At 42.5% G+C, this 15,759-nt stretch overlaps 1 protein-coding gene across 1 annotated transcript in view; it reads right to left on the bottom strand.

Moving 5' to 3' along the window:
• LOC145410757 (uncharacterized) overlaps positions 1–15,217 on the bottom strand; it is an 83,595-nt gene extending 68,378 nt beyond the window's left edge. The window contains exons 1-3 of the mRNA XM_080280863.1: positions 15,068–15,217; positions 6,648–6,783; positions 6,222–6,418 (exon numbers count right to left, since the gene is read on the bottom strand). Coding sequence (XP_080136989.1) covers positions 6,222–6,418; positions 6,648–6,783; positions 15,068–15,217 — 483 coding nt within the window. The remainder of the gene's footprint in view (positions 1–6,221; positions 6,419–6,647; positions 6,784–15,067) is intronic.
• Positions 15,218–15,759: the final 542 nt, after the last annotated feature.

Genomic DNA, 15,759 nt, shown 5'->3' with positions numbered 1-15,759 from the left:
CTGATAAAGCAAAGGAATCCATAGCCTGAGCAACTCCTCCTGATATTTCCAACGCTTTTGAGTGCAGGGGAAATTGATAGCTGTTCAGAGGAATGACGTCGGTGGCTGAGTATAGTTTTTAGTGCCTGTTCTTTCCTTCTTTCCTCATTGTCTGCGGATTTGTGTTATCTTTATTGTCTGCTGTCTTCTCCTTGCCTCATTGTCTGCGGATTTTCTTATCCTTATCTGCTGTCTTTTTTGCTTCATTGTCTGCAGATTGCTGTTGTTTTTATTGTCTGCTGTCTTCTCATCGCATCATTGTCTGCGGATTTGTGTTATCTTTGTAGTCTGCTATCTTCTCCTCGCCTCATTGCCTGCACATTAGTCACTGTCCCATGGTACTGTACAGACACATATGCACCATTTTTACTTTTATCAATATTGATGATTTCATTCTGTGTACCATCATTGAACTTTTTTTTTTTTTTCCCTGTAATCCAAGTGAGTTTACGTTAGTTAGGTTTGGGTTCTTCGTATCAGGTTAGATTTGCTGTGCAGTTAAATTAATCTGTTAGACAAGAATACGTTCTTAGGTCAGAATAAAGAAAAAAGAAAGAGAAAAGGTAGAAGAATGATACACTTCGGAAAGGCAAATTAAGAGCATTGTGCAGCTTGCTTTATGTAACTGGGTGGCAGAAAAAAACAATGTTGTGGTTCTACCTCCTCTCCACAGCTTTTCTTCGTGACTAGCATCATATGTCAGTGTTAATGTATGGTTATAATTCTGCATTCACAATGAGGAGATGATAATTTTAGGTCAAGCTGAAAGAATATACGGCTCTACATCCTTTCCATAGCACTTCTTTGTGACTAGCATCATATTTTAGTGTCAACAGAAAGAGTAGAAGTTGAAAATTGTGACTATACTAGTTTTACTTTAACCTGGCCCAAAGTTTTGTCTTTTTGCAGTATATTTAAGATTATTTTGAGCATCCAACAAATCAGGGTAACATTGACATACCTATTATTTTCTCTCTCTCTCTCTCTCTCTCTCTCTCTCTCTCTCTCTCTCTCTCTCTCTCTCTCTCTCAGCTGTATATCCATTATTGAGTGGCGGACCAGATCTTAGAGGTAACAGGTGCTGAACGTGAAGAGTGATGGTGACAATGAGATGTGTGTGTGTGTGTGTGTGTGTGTGTGTGTGTGTGTGTGTGTGTGTGTGTGTGTGTGTGTGTGTGTGTGTGTGTGTGTGTGTGTGTGTGTGTGTGTGTGTGTCGGGGGGAAGTGATTATGCAATGTGGCCAATGTGCCCTTTCTTTAGCTGTCTCTTGGGATTTACCATTTTATCGTCAGCAAACGAAGAATGAAAAATATGAAACTAAAAGGTGAAGCTTAACTACAAAGCATAAATATGAAACTTAGATATAAAGCTTAAATATGAAGCTTAAATATGAAGCTTAAATACGAAGCTTAAATATGAAGCTTAAATACGAAGCTTAAATACGAAGCATCAATATGAGGCTTAATTTCACATATCAAATGATGGTACACAGTCTTATTGTCATATAATTTCGCGCTTTCTTTCTAAGTGCATCGTAAGACTAAAATGGCAAACCCTGCAACAAGAATGTTAAATACACCAAATCGCTGGAAAAGTACCCTTCACGGCAGATAGCAAGTGATGTACTGTACCGCTATCGCTAATTCCGTGTCTTTAATTTTGTACAGAAATAGGTTTAGGCACCAGTTTTAGAAATGATCAAAGCTACTCCTAGTTAGTGAACCCCCGTCCTGTTCAGATCATCCGTCCACACACCAGCTTTTGCTCCTTAGAACATCTGTGCTGGCTCAGTTTTACCGCCGGAAATTCGTCTCTGTCACTTGCTACTGGTAAAGGTGAAGGTGCTAGACTGTCAGTGACTAAGAGCTGGAGGCGGGGGAAGGTGAGGCATTGAGGCACCACATATGTAGGACTGACTTAAACCACCTGCTACGGTCCAGTGTACATTACAGTATGTGTGAAGGGCGGAACGGAAGGCAATACATACATACAAATATATATATATATATATATATCTATGTGGGGGGGGGCGTTTGTTTGTTCTTCACCAGCTAACTTGCAGGGTCATCTGCTGAAGACAATAATAATAATAATTAATAATAATAATAATAATAATAATAATAATACTGCTACGTAGTTTTCTTTCAAAAATGCTACATCAGCGGTTCTCAACCTTTTTCGGGTCGCGCCTTCCCTTCGCCTTGGTCAACATATCCCCCCCTCCCCACGCTTAAATTCCCGAATTAGTAACACTGTTGACGCTGGTTCAAGTGGACATTAACCCAGTGAACACACTCTGAATTATCCCTTCTTCTGAATTCCACTATCGTCCTTTTACTGGAGATATGGGGGGAAGCTGAAGGACGTTTATACTTTACTTGGGGTGAGGGCCATCTACTGCACATAATGGGACGTTTTGCTTGTGGGCTTTGATTTTCACTAAAAACAACCTGATTAAAGAGAAAAAATAAGAAAAGCGGCCAGACGACAGACAGGGAAAAAACAAACGGATTACATGGATGTAAAGAAAAATGTGCTTTCAAGCATGCAGCAGGGACAGAACGTGAATACTGAAATAAATCAATAGTTCACCGGGACACACACACACACACACACACACACACACACACACACACACACACACACACACACACACACACACACACACACACACACACACACACACTTGTTCGTCACTTAATTTTTCTTCTGAGTTCTCGCGACCCTCAGTCTGAGAATCACAGTGCCAATAATAAGAGAGAGGCATGGCATTTAATTTAGTGACAGAAGGGTTACAAACATAAGAGTTAAATGACGGCGGTAGATAGTTATGGATGTACTTATTATGTAATGTTCAGTGACGCGACATGAAGCAGTGAACGGCGAGGTACAGTATGTTTGTTATCATAATCTTTGCAAATGCAAGAAAAAGAAACCAAAGGCCATAAGCCCTCAAGTTGTTAAAAAAAGGCAACAGAGCTAAATTCACGGTCCAGTAATGTTGATATGCCTGGACACATTGCATTTAAAAGACTAAAAGTCATAGGAAGAAGGAAATGTAGACAGGGAAAGGCAGTTCCAGAGATGACCTGTTACATACCTGAAGAACTGGGAGTATCGGTTAACTGTTGCATCAGAGAGCTGGACAGAATAATTGGTGAGAGTTGTTGCCATACAGGTGCTACCCGCTCGCCTTAGTGAAGGAGGGATGCAAGAAGAGAGTTAAGTTCATTGAACTTAGCCATTTACTCATCTGTTTAAAAATATCATATGCCTTGCGATAAACAACAGCTACGTGGCCAGTCTGACAGCCGTGGTAAAGAATGAGCAAAGCTGATACACCGTCCACATCGAAGTTGGAGAATGAAAAGTAGGGTCGGATATCAGACCACAGGTTCCACCCAACTTCAGGTGTTTAAATCATTAATTATACCCGTCGTCAGGCAACTTGTCTGTTAAGCTCCGCCCCCTTCCTGAAGTCGTGGCCTCAAGGCTATGGCCTCCCACTATTTAGAAGGTGGGTGGGGGGGGGGCTTAAGAGACGAGTTGCCTGATGGTGCATATTGGTTATCATATGATTCTGTCATGTACTTTTATTTCTTTTATTCTGACAAGGTATATACATACGGCCTGATAGGGAAGACAGGACGGTCCATATAAGACGCCTTGCCTCCACTCTGCCTTGCAGGTTTTCGAGCGTTGCGGTGCCGGCTCAGTCAGCGCAAATCAGTTTCTCCAGCAGCCTTTACTCATCTCCAAATCTCACTGCCACACCTATGCCCACACCAGCAGATGAAACCGTCCCCGCAACACACAGGCTACCACCTGGTGATTTTCTAGTGGTGCGTTACTTACCAACCACTTTGTACGCTCGCCACAAAAGTATGCTTACTAAAGTGACATGGGTCATTTTGAAACAAGGGACTACGAAATATGGAATACCGACACTGCTCGAATCGAATCGCTGTACTCATTGTGGGGTCTTGTGGTCAGGTGTGTATGGATAATTTTTTGAGTAATGGTACAAAGTTAATGCTGAACACTGGGAAATCAAAACATGTTACTGTTACACACTGGACCAGGTTCTGAAGCATTACTGTAACACATACGATTTTTATACACTGGACCAGGTTCTGAAACATTGCGTGCCACCTCGACAGAGGTAGAGTGGTGGCGTGCGGTCCTAACGGGCCCAGGTTCAAATCCCGGCTGGGGCAGGGAACAGTTTAAGGATTTGAATTTCATTAAATCAGGCTTTACTGATCTACCAGAAGACCCGCCGACATGTCGTAAAAATACCCCCGCTAATACCAATACACCAGTCCTGTATGAGACAGCCCTAGCATGTATTCAATATGGACGGTGGGTGTTAGCGCCGAAGTGGTGACATGTAGAGGTGTATGGTATGTAGGAGGACTGCTGGGCCTTGATAGCAGGCTGTAAAGCCTATGCCCAGAGTCGGACACATAAAAAAAAAAAAAAAAAAAAAAAAAAAAAGTCAGAGGAACACAGGCAATAAAAAAAACCCTGGTATGGTAGACAGCACATCTAGTGTTACTGTAAAGCATAATGTTAGAGATGTCATCTATCTGTCCATCTATCTATCTATTCATCTATGTGTCTATCTATTCCCAGATACCTTAATCCCGTGAGGGACGGCCACAAACAAATCACCTCCATCCCTCCCTCCAACTCACACCCCCTCCCGTCACTCACGTATCTCTCCACTCCATTCATCCACCTCATCCTTGGCCTTCCTCTCCTCCCCCCCCCTTCACAACTATATGTGACTTTTAAGTTTCGTAGGGAAGGCTTCTGTGTACTCTTCAGTTTATCCTCTAAGAAATCCTAAATTCTGATCAGTAGTGGATTATGATCATTATAAAAACATTTCTGTACAAATTTATTACTTTAGGTAGGTATATAAAGAACAGACACGCTATATACCCAAGCTGTGATCAGTATATAACTGGAAATATTAAACCATCTGCAACACAGTCTAGTAGAGATGGGGTTTTCACTGTATATCGCCAACTGTATATTTTCTTCAGGCAGAACTGGGAGGATGGTTGTTTCTTGGATTACTGAGTGCCTGTCGGACCAAATTCGCTGATATTGCTGTTTGACATAGGTGCAATTTTCACCTCTCTCTCTCTCTCTCTCTCTCTCTCTCTCTCTCTCTCCCTCTCCAGAATACTCGTCAGTCAGCATCAAGAACGCTGTTTAATCTCTTTCTGTATCAACATTAGCTCAAAACTCAGATGATACATTTACAACTCTGCGGTTTCACAATAACTACGGTTTAGTTTCAGTGCCCTGTTTTTCCATCCAGCCGATATTCGTTTTTTTAAATGCTTTTCTGAGCATTTGCATTTGACCTTAAACTAATTGATCACACTGGAGAATTTCACCATTTATTACCCTTACGTTTCTCGGAGGTGAATGTTAAATGTTCGTGTTTCTGTTTTTTTCGTCTGTATATTCAAGTTCAGCTCCTTGTGTGTGTGTGTGTGTGTGTGTGTGTGTGTGTGTGTGTGTGTGTGTGTGTGTGTGTGTGTGTGTGTGTGTGTGTGTGCTGAAGCAAGGCTATGGCCGGTATTCCCGTCGGTTAAGGAAGCTGTCTAAAACTGTTTCCTCAGTGATTCATTTTGTTTATTACACCTTAATGTCCTCTTCAGTGTTGCATAAATCCTTCTAATATCGCCATACTCTGAGTAAATAACAAAGAAAAGGATATTAACCAACAAATATCCTAAACAAACCGCTAAGGAAGAGGTATTAGGGACCTTCCTTAACTTTTGAGAATAGCATCCTATGTGGTAGGAGTGCCAAGTAGGGATAAAAGATAATTTACACATTAATTTGCACCTGTGAAGAAAGAAAATGGCAAAGGAATGGCAGGCAATAGAATACTTGGGGATCAGCTGAGTAAGTTTATGAAAGGCAGATAAAGTTACTGTACTGGGAGATTTAAATGACATAGTGTGTGATGGTGAAACAAAAAACATTTTAGGAATGTGGTGTAGACTGTGGATGGAGGAAAATATGACAATGAGGAGATTAGATATAGTTAGATATATGCATACATAAAAAACATATACACGAGTATATAATATGCGCGCGCGCGCGTGTGTGTGTGTGTGTGTTTTCCCTCATGGCTAAATATTTCACAACACAGTACCTTCCACACAACTCCCCTCAGCACCTGCACGCCACCAACTGTCTCTTTCAACGACATCTGCTGAGGCGGCGTGTGAGCTTCTTGTCCTGCCAGATGCACAATAAAACCATCTTTGTTAGCACTGGGGGAGGTGGTAGCCAAGTGGATGGAGGAATGGATCACATGGGGGCCAGCAGTTGAAGATTTAGTGAAGCTTACTGCAGAAAAATGTTTGGGGATGTGCCGTTACGGCTTCCACACTCCTCACTTAAAATTCACAAGTACTGCCGCTAACATAAGCTCACTGCCGCTAACACAAGCACTGCTGCTAACACAAGCTCACTACCGCTAACACAAGCACTGCTGCTAACACAAGCTCACTACCGCTAACACAAGCACTGCTGCTAACACAAGCTCACTGCCGCTAACACAAGCACTGCTGCTAACACAAGCTCACTACCGCTAACACATGCACTGCCGCTAACACATGCACTGCCGCTAACACAAGCAAAGCCGCTAACACAAGCACTGCCGCTAACACAAGCACTACCGCTAACACAAGGTCACTGTCTTTAAATATCAGCTGAAGAGTCACACTATCGTGACCATGAAACAGGATACAAAAACCCTCACTGGCAGACGAAAAAGATGTATTTCCAAACAGTTTCGGCGACAGCTGTAGCAGAGAAACTTTCTTAACACGTATCCGATTGCAAGAAAAACTTAGTGATCTGTGTAACCAAAGTCCATGGAGTACGTGAATATTACCAAATTCCATCTTAAATCTTTCTACGTATGTACTGAGTCGTGTCGAGGAGCAAGTGTTAAGTTTAGGTTTGTCCTTTGCCTTGAAATCAGGAAGTGATGAAGCACCTGATTTTGTCTCTTCCACCACAAACAGCAAGCTGGACATCCCGTGCCTTACTGGTTTAATAACTAGCAGTTCCATAAGAAATTTCGACTCTAGTGACTCCATACCACGACGCTTTCGTTTGGCCCATGAAAGCCTCCAGAAAAATTATTCTATTCTTGTTATAAAAGATGACAAAAGTAACTCTGTGGTAATTTTAGACAAACCTGATTATGTGGAGAAGATGAGTCACCTGTTGAGTGATGCCACTACTTAAGTAAAACTTGTGTCACCCCCTCTCACGAGGTTATCCACAGACTTTAATAAGAAAGTTCAAACCCTTTTAAAGCATGTGCCAAACACTGGTGCAAGTAAGTTCATTCAAATGAATCCATAACTACCTTACACTTATGGATAACCAAAGACCCATAAACAACAGATTCCCCTCCGCCCTATCATCTCACGGTGTGCCTCATTCACTCATAAACTTTCAAAATTTCTGACTAACAAATTAGCGTCATTGGTTGGCACATTTTCTAAATCCAATGTCCAAAACTCTACTAATTTTATTCATAAGATTAAGTCCCTCAGCTTCTCCAGTGGCAGGTTGATTAGTGTTGATGTAGACTCGCTTTTACTGAAGTCTCTATTGAAGATGTAATTAGTTTCTTGGAGGAACAATTACCTAATTGTAACATTGATCTCGGCATGCCACATGGTGTCTTTCTCCAATTTATTAGACTGTGTGTGAAGTGTAATGCATTCTCGTTTGGATCTCAGTTTTTCATGCAAAAGTTTGGTATGGGTATGGGCTCGCCCCTCTTTTCCATTCTTAGTAACCTGTACATGGAATATTTCGAATCCAACCTTCTTACAACCATATCCTCTCAAAATTAAACATGGTATAGGAATGTTGATGCTGTGTTTTCCTCCTGGTCAGACATATACACTAACTTTGACAATTTTCCCACAAAAGTAAATGCACTGGTTCCCTCAATTAAATTTAAAGCTGAATGGGAAAATAATGATTCCCTTCTACTTCTAGATGCATTTGTGTACACGGATAAACATGGGACACTCGGCATCCCTGTATAAAAGAAACCAACTCAGTGTAGTTTGTATATACTGTAGTTACATTATTATTCATATAGCCACAGTTCCACTAAAAATATCTGCTATTTCTGAGAGAGAGAGAGAGAGAGAGAGAGAGAGAGAGAGAGAGAGAGAGAGAGAGATCCACGTTATAACACGCATATTTATAGTAACGTGAAGACTCAGAGACAGCAAAACTCACTTCCCCTAACAGGTCTTTGAGCCGGATATTTGATTCTGTTCTGTGATCTTGACCATCGAGTGATTAATCCCAAATTCGAAATATTCCATTTTTGCTTATTATTTACCCTTTCAATCAGTTTTAGTTCATATTCAGACCTGTTTGGGTTGACTCTGCCCATTGACCTTGATCTTTGTTCATTCCGTGTCCTTGAACTTTCACTGATTGATTGTAACATCCTTCCTTGTTTTGTACTTGAGCTTTTCAGCAAACTTTAGTCTGCATCGGTTGAAAACTCTAAGTTGACCTTGGCGTATTACCTTGACATTAGCTGTTTTATTCTCTAAACCATTAAATTAACCCCAGATTGTACCCCCCCCCTGTGGCGGGGGGGACACAATTTGACCGCACTATAGGGTGGTACTACTACTCTGCAGCCAGGTTGTGTTAGGAAGAATTCTGCCACCGTATTCCCTGCGTGTCGTAAAAGTGACTAAAAGGAGGGAGGTGAGGGCCGAGGGACCCCCTCCTCTGTTTTTTAGTTCCTAAAAAGAGACAGGCCATAGTACGGGATGGGGGATTGAGTTACCCCCGTACCCCGAAGATTGGGTCTATGAATGTGTGTGGATGTAGTACGATTGAGGCTAAAAGGGAGGAGATTGGGAGAATGTCTGTGAGAAGAAAGTTGGATGTGAGAGCTTTGAGTGAAACGAAGATGAAAGGGAAAGAATTGTCTAAATCTGGAAGTGTGAATGGAATATTGTCAGGTGCTGATAGAGGAAGGGCAAGAGAGGATGTGGCCTCCCGTCACTAACGTATCTCTCCACTCCATTCATCCATCTCATCCTTGGTCTCCCCCTTCCCCTCCCCCTTCCCCTCCCCCTCCACAACTATATGTGACTTTTGAGCTGAGCAGGGCAGGCTTCTCTGCACTCTTCAGTTTCGCCTCTAAGAAATCCTAAATTCTGATCAGTAGTGGATTATGATCATTTTAAAAATATTTCTGTACAAATTTATTACATTAGGTGGGTATATAAAGAACAGACACACTATTTACCCAAGCTGTGATCAGTATATAACTGGAAATATTAAACCATCTGCAACACAGTCTAGTTGAGATGGGGTTTTCACTGTATATCGCCAACTGTATTTTTTCTTCCGACAGAACTGGGAGGATGGCTTTTTCTTTGATCGCTGAAATCCTACGTGATGAAATTCGCGAATACTGTTGTCTCTCACAGTGTAAATTGCAGAGATAGCACTCTCTCTCTCTCTCTCTCTCTCTCTCCATTATACTCGTCAGTCAGCATCAACAACGCGGCTTATCTTATTCTGTATCAACACCAGACGCCTCAATCCCGTTTGGGGTGGCCACAAACAAATCGCCTCCAAGTCGCCCTGTCCCCCGCCATTTCACTGCCCTGCTCCCAACTCACACACCCCTCTCTCATATACCTCTCCACCCCATCCCTCCATCTCATCCTCGGCCTCCCCCTCCCTCTTCCCCCCTCCACCTCACTCACATACACTCTCTTCGTCAGTCTTTCATCCTCCATCCTCTCCACATGGCCAAACCACCTCAGTGTGTTCCTCATAACGCTTCCTATCACATCCACACCCACACCACAACGCTCCTTTATATCCTCATTCGTCAGCCTGTCTCTCCATGTGACTCCACAGGCTCTTCTTAAATAACTCATTTCCACTGCTCTCACTCTTGACTTGTGTCCTTCCAACAACGTCCAAGCTTCACTTCCGTACGTTAGAGTTGGTATCACAATATTGTCATGTAGTAACTTTTTCACTTCCATGCTCACTTCCCTGTTTCTTATCATTGCTTTCAAAGAACCAGCAACCTTTCTTCCCTGCTGTACCCTTTCAAGCACTTCACCCTCCAAACCTCCATCCTTACTCATCACACTACCCAAGTACTTAAACGTACTCACATTTTCCAATTCCTCACCATCCAACCTCGCTGTACATTCACTGACTTCACCTCTCTCAAAGACCATCACTTTACTCTTCCCTACATTCACCTTTAGATTCCGTTTCTTACACACTCTCCCAAATTCATCCAGCAAGCCTTGCAGCTCCCCTTCGTCTTCACTTAACAACACAGTATCATCTGCAAACATCAGAACAGGGAGTTTCCAAACTCTATCCTCTCTCACCAGGGCCACTCCAACATCCACTACCCTACCTTGTACCTCTTTTATTACCCCATCCATGTAAAGATTGAACAACCATGGAGACATGACACATCCCTGCTTCAACCCAACTTTCAAAGAGAAAAATTCACTCAGTTCACCATCCACACGCACTGCAGCCTTCGCACCATCGTACATACTCTTCACAGCATTCAACAACTTCCCATCTACTCCATATATTCTTAACACTTTCCACAATCCTTGTCTATCCACCCTGTCATATGCTTTCTCCAAATCCATGAAAGCCGCATACAACTTCTTTCCCTTCTCTAGAAACTTTTCCACTAAAGATCTAAGAATGAATATCTGATCTACACAACCTCTTCCCTTCCTAAATCCTCCCTGTTCTTCTCCAACTAATTTCTCTGTTCTTTCTCTAACTCTGTCAATAAGTATCCTACCATACACTTTTCCTATTATACTAAGAAGACAAATGCCCCTATGATTACCACACACTTCTTTTTCCCCTTTTCCTTTGTACAAGGGAATAATTATACCTGACTTCCAATCCTCCGGGACTCTACCTTCCTCCCAGGCCAATCTGCACATCTTCCACATCCATTCTACTACTATCTCTTCCCCATTCTTCAGCATTTCACCACACACTTCATCAATTCCTGGGGCTTTCCCTGATTTAACTTTCTGCATTGCTTCCACAACTTTTATCCTACTGATTTCTTCCTGTCTTCTCACCTCCCTCCTTCACCCAGCCATTTCCCAACCACTTATACTCGGTTTACTTCCATCCTCTATGTTCAACAATTCCTTAAAGTGTTCTCTCCATCTGCTCACTTTTTCTCCCTTCTCCACTAGTAATCTACCATTTTTATCTTTCACTTCCCTGCTAACTTCACTTCCACCCTGTCTTACTCTTTTCACCTCTTTCCAGAACTTTTTCTTACAGTCCCTCCACTTTACACTCAAATTCCTTCCAAATTCCTCATCCACTCTCTTCTTACTCTCTCTTACTAATCTTTTCATCTCTCTCTTTCTTTCTACATATAACTCTCTCTTCTGCCTCTCAACTTCTTCCACGCCCCTATTTCTCATCCATTCATTATATGCTGTCTTCTTTTGTGCCACAGCCTGTCTCACCTCTTCAGTCCACCACGCTGTTCCTCTCACCTCCCTCCGTCTTCTCTTCCTTCCACACACCACATCACATGCTGCGCATATTTCTTCTGTAAAAATCCTACACACACCTTCCACGTCTCCCATCTGCTCCAATTCATATTTGCCCAATCGTTCCTCCACTTCTCTCATATACTCTGCCTTTTTCTCATCCTCTTGTAACCTTTCCACTCTCCTTGCAACTACTCCTTCCTCTCGTCTTTCCCTTCTTCTATTCCTCCATCTTACTTGTATCCTAATTCTGGCCACCATCAAGTAGTGGTCAGAGTGTCCACTCCCCCAACCTCTATAAGCTCTTGCATCCATTACACATCTTCGCATCCTTTCATACACACACACATAATCTATCATTGCCTTCCTTTCATTCAGTTCACCACCCACCCTTCTCTAGCTAGTCACAGATTGGTTATTAACCATGACAGTGGATGGTCATGGTGGTTCACTGATAATCACTGCAGGGTCATGTGAACCTCGTTGTAGTAAAGCATACCATTTCCCTGCGTATACCTTTTTCTAGTTCCGCCTCAGATATTTGTGTACCTGTAAGAAATGAACTACTGCGCAACGAAAGAAGTTGCATCCACGGCTTGGACATGTGTAAAGCCACTGAGTTGCTCCGTTCGCTCTGTGTGTAGTGATGCGTAAAAAATAATTTATTGTTCTGATACAAAGTTACTTACATTTTAATGCGTGAAAAGTTGTAAGTAAATTGTATACTATGACTTGTCCATTATGATGTGGCAGGGTAAACCAGCTCTGCAGTCGGGCCCAGCTGCGGATGTCACTGATTATACTGCGCAGTTGACCCTCGTGTGGTGTGGTGCAGTGAGGATCTGTCCCTTCTCCCCTTGGGGTTTATGTAACTGTGGTGGTGTGGGAGGTTGTCATGGTAACACACAGGCACCTCCCATCAGTCAAGCAAAGATTTTTAACGATATATTTTTCCATAAGGCTGGTTAATATCCTTTTGTACACACACACACACACACACACACACACACACACACACACACACACACACACACACACACACACACACACATGCAAACACACACACACACACACACACACACACACACACACACATGCACATGCTCACAAACACAGACACAGAGACAAACACAACCTAGCACAGAACCACACTAGTATCTCACCACACCTCCAGACACACAGCAACAGTTCTGCACAGCCTCGCCTCCAAGAAAACACACCATCCCTCCACACAAACACCCACGCCTCTACATATCCAAACCTCCAAACGTTGCCCTACCTACATCTACGTAACCCCAACATGACCTCCTCACACGTAGTTCACCTCAACAAAAGTAGCCCCACCTCCACTCATTTGTACACTATTACATCGTCACAAATGTCGATTCATCTACACATACATATCCATAACTCGACACACAGAGTTCTGTTTCTATATACATAGCCATACCTTCATATATACAGCTATCCCTGAACACATAAGGCCACACTGTCCCACACAGAACTGCTCTTACACACATGCAGATCCACCTTAGACACAGCCATTCCTCCACACACACACACACACACACACACACACACACACACACACACACACAGTACTCTCTAATGGAACTTGCTAGTGGGGAAATATGTTAATGTAGCTGTGGTGGTGTGGGAGGTTGACATGACACAGGCACCTCCCATCAGTCAAGCAAACATTTTCTTAACGATATATTTTCATAAGGCTGGTTAATATCCTTTTGTACACACACACACACACACACACACACACACACACACACACAGGTACATCGTCAAAGTCTTGAAAGTCACATGGAATAAAATATGACACAGAAGACCCTGGTTGTGTTATGATTATTAACCCAATGAATCCTAGATCATATTTTATATTCTTACTACCTCAAGACGATTTTATTTAATATACGAAAGATCTCTGGCAGTGCAGCTTAACAAAGATATTATTCCTTTCCCAGTGATGACGAGAGGCCAGTAACAGGAGCAGCCAACAGAGAGCTATGTGGCATTTCTTTACTGCAGTGTGTCACCATATCCCGCCTCACACCATCACACATCCCCGCCAGTCCCTCTCTACTCACCAGTCTTCGAAACGACCTAACATTGTCTTTACAAAGCCACGAAGTGTAGATGTTGATACAAATAAACGTGAAATAGAATTACGTCTGAGTTTCTTTCCTAACCTGAGCATGTAATCAAACAAATAATCACAATCTTGTATAATTACCCTCTTCTAATATTAACAGGGTTAAATATTAGCCGTAAATAACAAGTCTAATTAGATAAGCATCCTGTGAAAATGTTCTGAGTACATAATGGGTGAACTGAGGACACCATATTTTCAGGACAAACCAAAGAAAAGCCAGCGAACTCAGGCATGACCAAAAGCACCCCATATGGCCTCCCTAGTATTGGAGTACTGGATATGTTGGTACTCCACTATCTGTGAGTCGTGAAGGCTCAGTAGTACCCTTAATTGTGCGTCCACACTGGCGACAAAACACGTCGGCAACACAAAATACAACATAGTAGGCAACAACGTGTCACATTGTTAATGATACAGTGTTGCAGACATGTTGGTACTAATCTGTAGGTGATATGTTGGCAACCCTGATGCGGACGAGTCAACGTGGCTGGGGGAGATATCTAAGCAGACACACACACACCAACAGCGGCGGCGTCAGGTACTCAGGCTGGACTACGGAGCACTCTATAGAGTGGACCAGAGAGCAGACGGTACAATTAATAGATAGTTAACAGGGACACACTCTACTCTGGGATCCCACCCATGTACTTTACAAGCACAAATTTAACAGGGCAGATGCGTGGTGAGAGATTGCAGAAGTTCTGAAGGTGGAGAAAGGTGAGACCGAAAAAAAATGAAACTTAATTACTCAGTTAAGAAGAGAACTGAAGAAAAAAAAGAGAGAAAATCTGGTGATGGAGTTAATGAGGCGTACAGGAGCCAGTGGTTTGCATTCAACAACATGTTGTTTCTGGCAGACAAACACAAGCCACACAGGACATACGACGCTGGAATCGAGGTATGAAAATATGTATATCATTGCACTACAGTTATTATATTTTGTCCCATATGCAGTACACTGCTTTGGTTACTTAAACAATACACAGTTGGAAATACTGGCATACAGCAATGTCGCAGCAAGGCGGTCTTGGCCGATATTGGCTGCCTAAAGTTTGTGTCATGTTTACTTCTATGTGTGCGAATCATGCGCAACAAATGCTCGAACTCAGATCTGGATATACGAAAGAAATTATGGAATACTCCTTTTTCTTGTACTGTAGATGGCAAAAGCCAGGCATCATCCTCTGTCAAACTGTGCACGAGACCCAGCTGTCCCGCACTGTTCCTGTTATGTAATAAGGACTGTCTCACCTCGACTCTACGTCGGCGTCTCCTCCGATGCCCACACAAAATAACTACTGCTGCAGCTGTTGCCAAGGCGTTCTTGCATGCCCACATGATCTTCATGTCTACGGAGACAAGTGTGGACGGCCTCACCAAGTCGCCTCTTGTTGCCAACATTTTGCAAGTATTTTTACATGCACTGTTACATACATTGTTGAAAATATGTATCCAAATGTCGACTGCGATGTATAGCGCAGTGTTTTCAACTTGTCTGGCCACCAAATGTCGCCAATGTGGACGCACCTGAAGACAAACTACTATATGAAAATCTGGTCGGAAAACTTCGAGAGCTTTGAAGTGCAGTGATACCAGGAGCTGAAATAATGCTCAAAAAATTCGTCTATTGAATTAAAAGGAACCGATCAAGTCAGACACTGCTCAGATGTCGTAACTCTACCGGACATTTCTAGCCTGAAGGTTCCATAATATTCGTCAATGAAATATGGAATGCTGATCTCTCAAACTACTACTACTACTACTACTACTACTACTACTACTACTACTACTTCCACTACTACTACTACTACTACTACTACTACTACTTCCACTACTACTACTTCCACTACTACTACTACTACTACTACTACTACCTGTACTGCTACTACTACTGCTACTACTACTACTACTACTACTATTACTACTACTATTAACAGTAAACT

This window comes from Coenobita brevimanus, chromosome 11 (genome assembly GCF_032717465.1).
Source record: "Coenobita brevimanus isolate Jiangsu-jjx chromosome 11, ASM3271746v2, whole genome shotgun sequence".
Taxonomy (NCBI): domain Eukaryota; kingdom Metazoa; phylum Arthropoda; class Malacostraca; order Decapoda; family Coenobitidae; genus Coenobita; species Coenobita brevimanus.
This window is presented reverse-complemented; position numbering and strand designations above follow the sequence as displayed.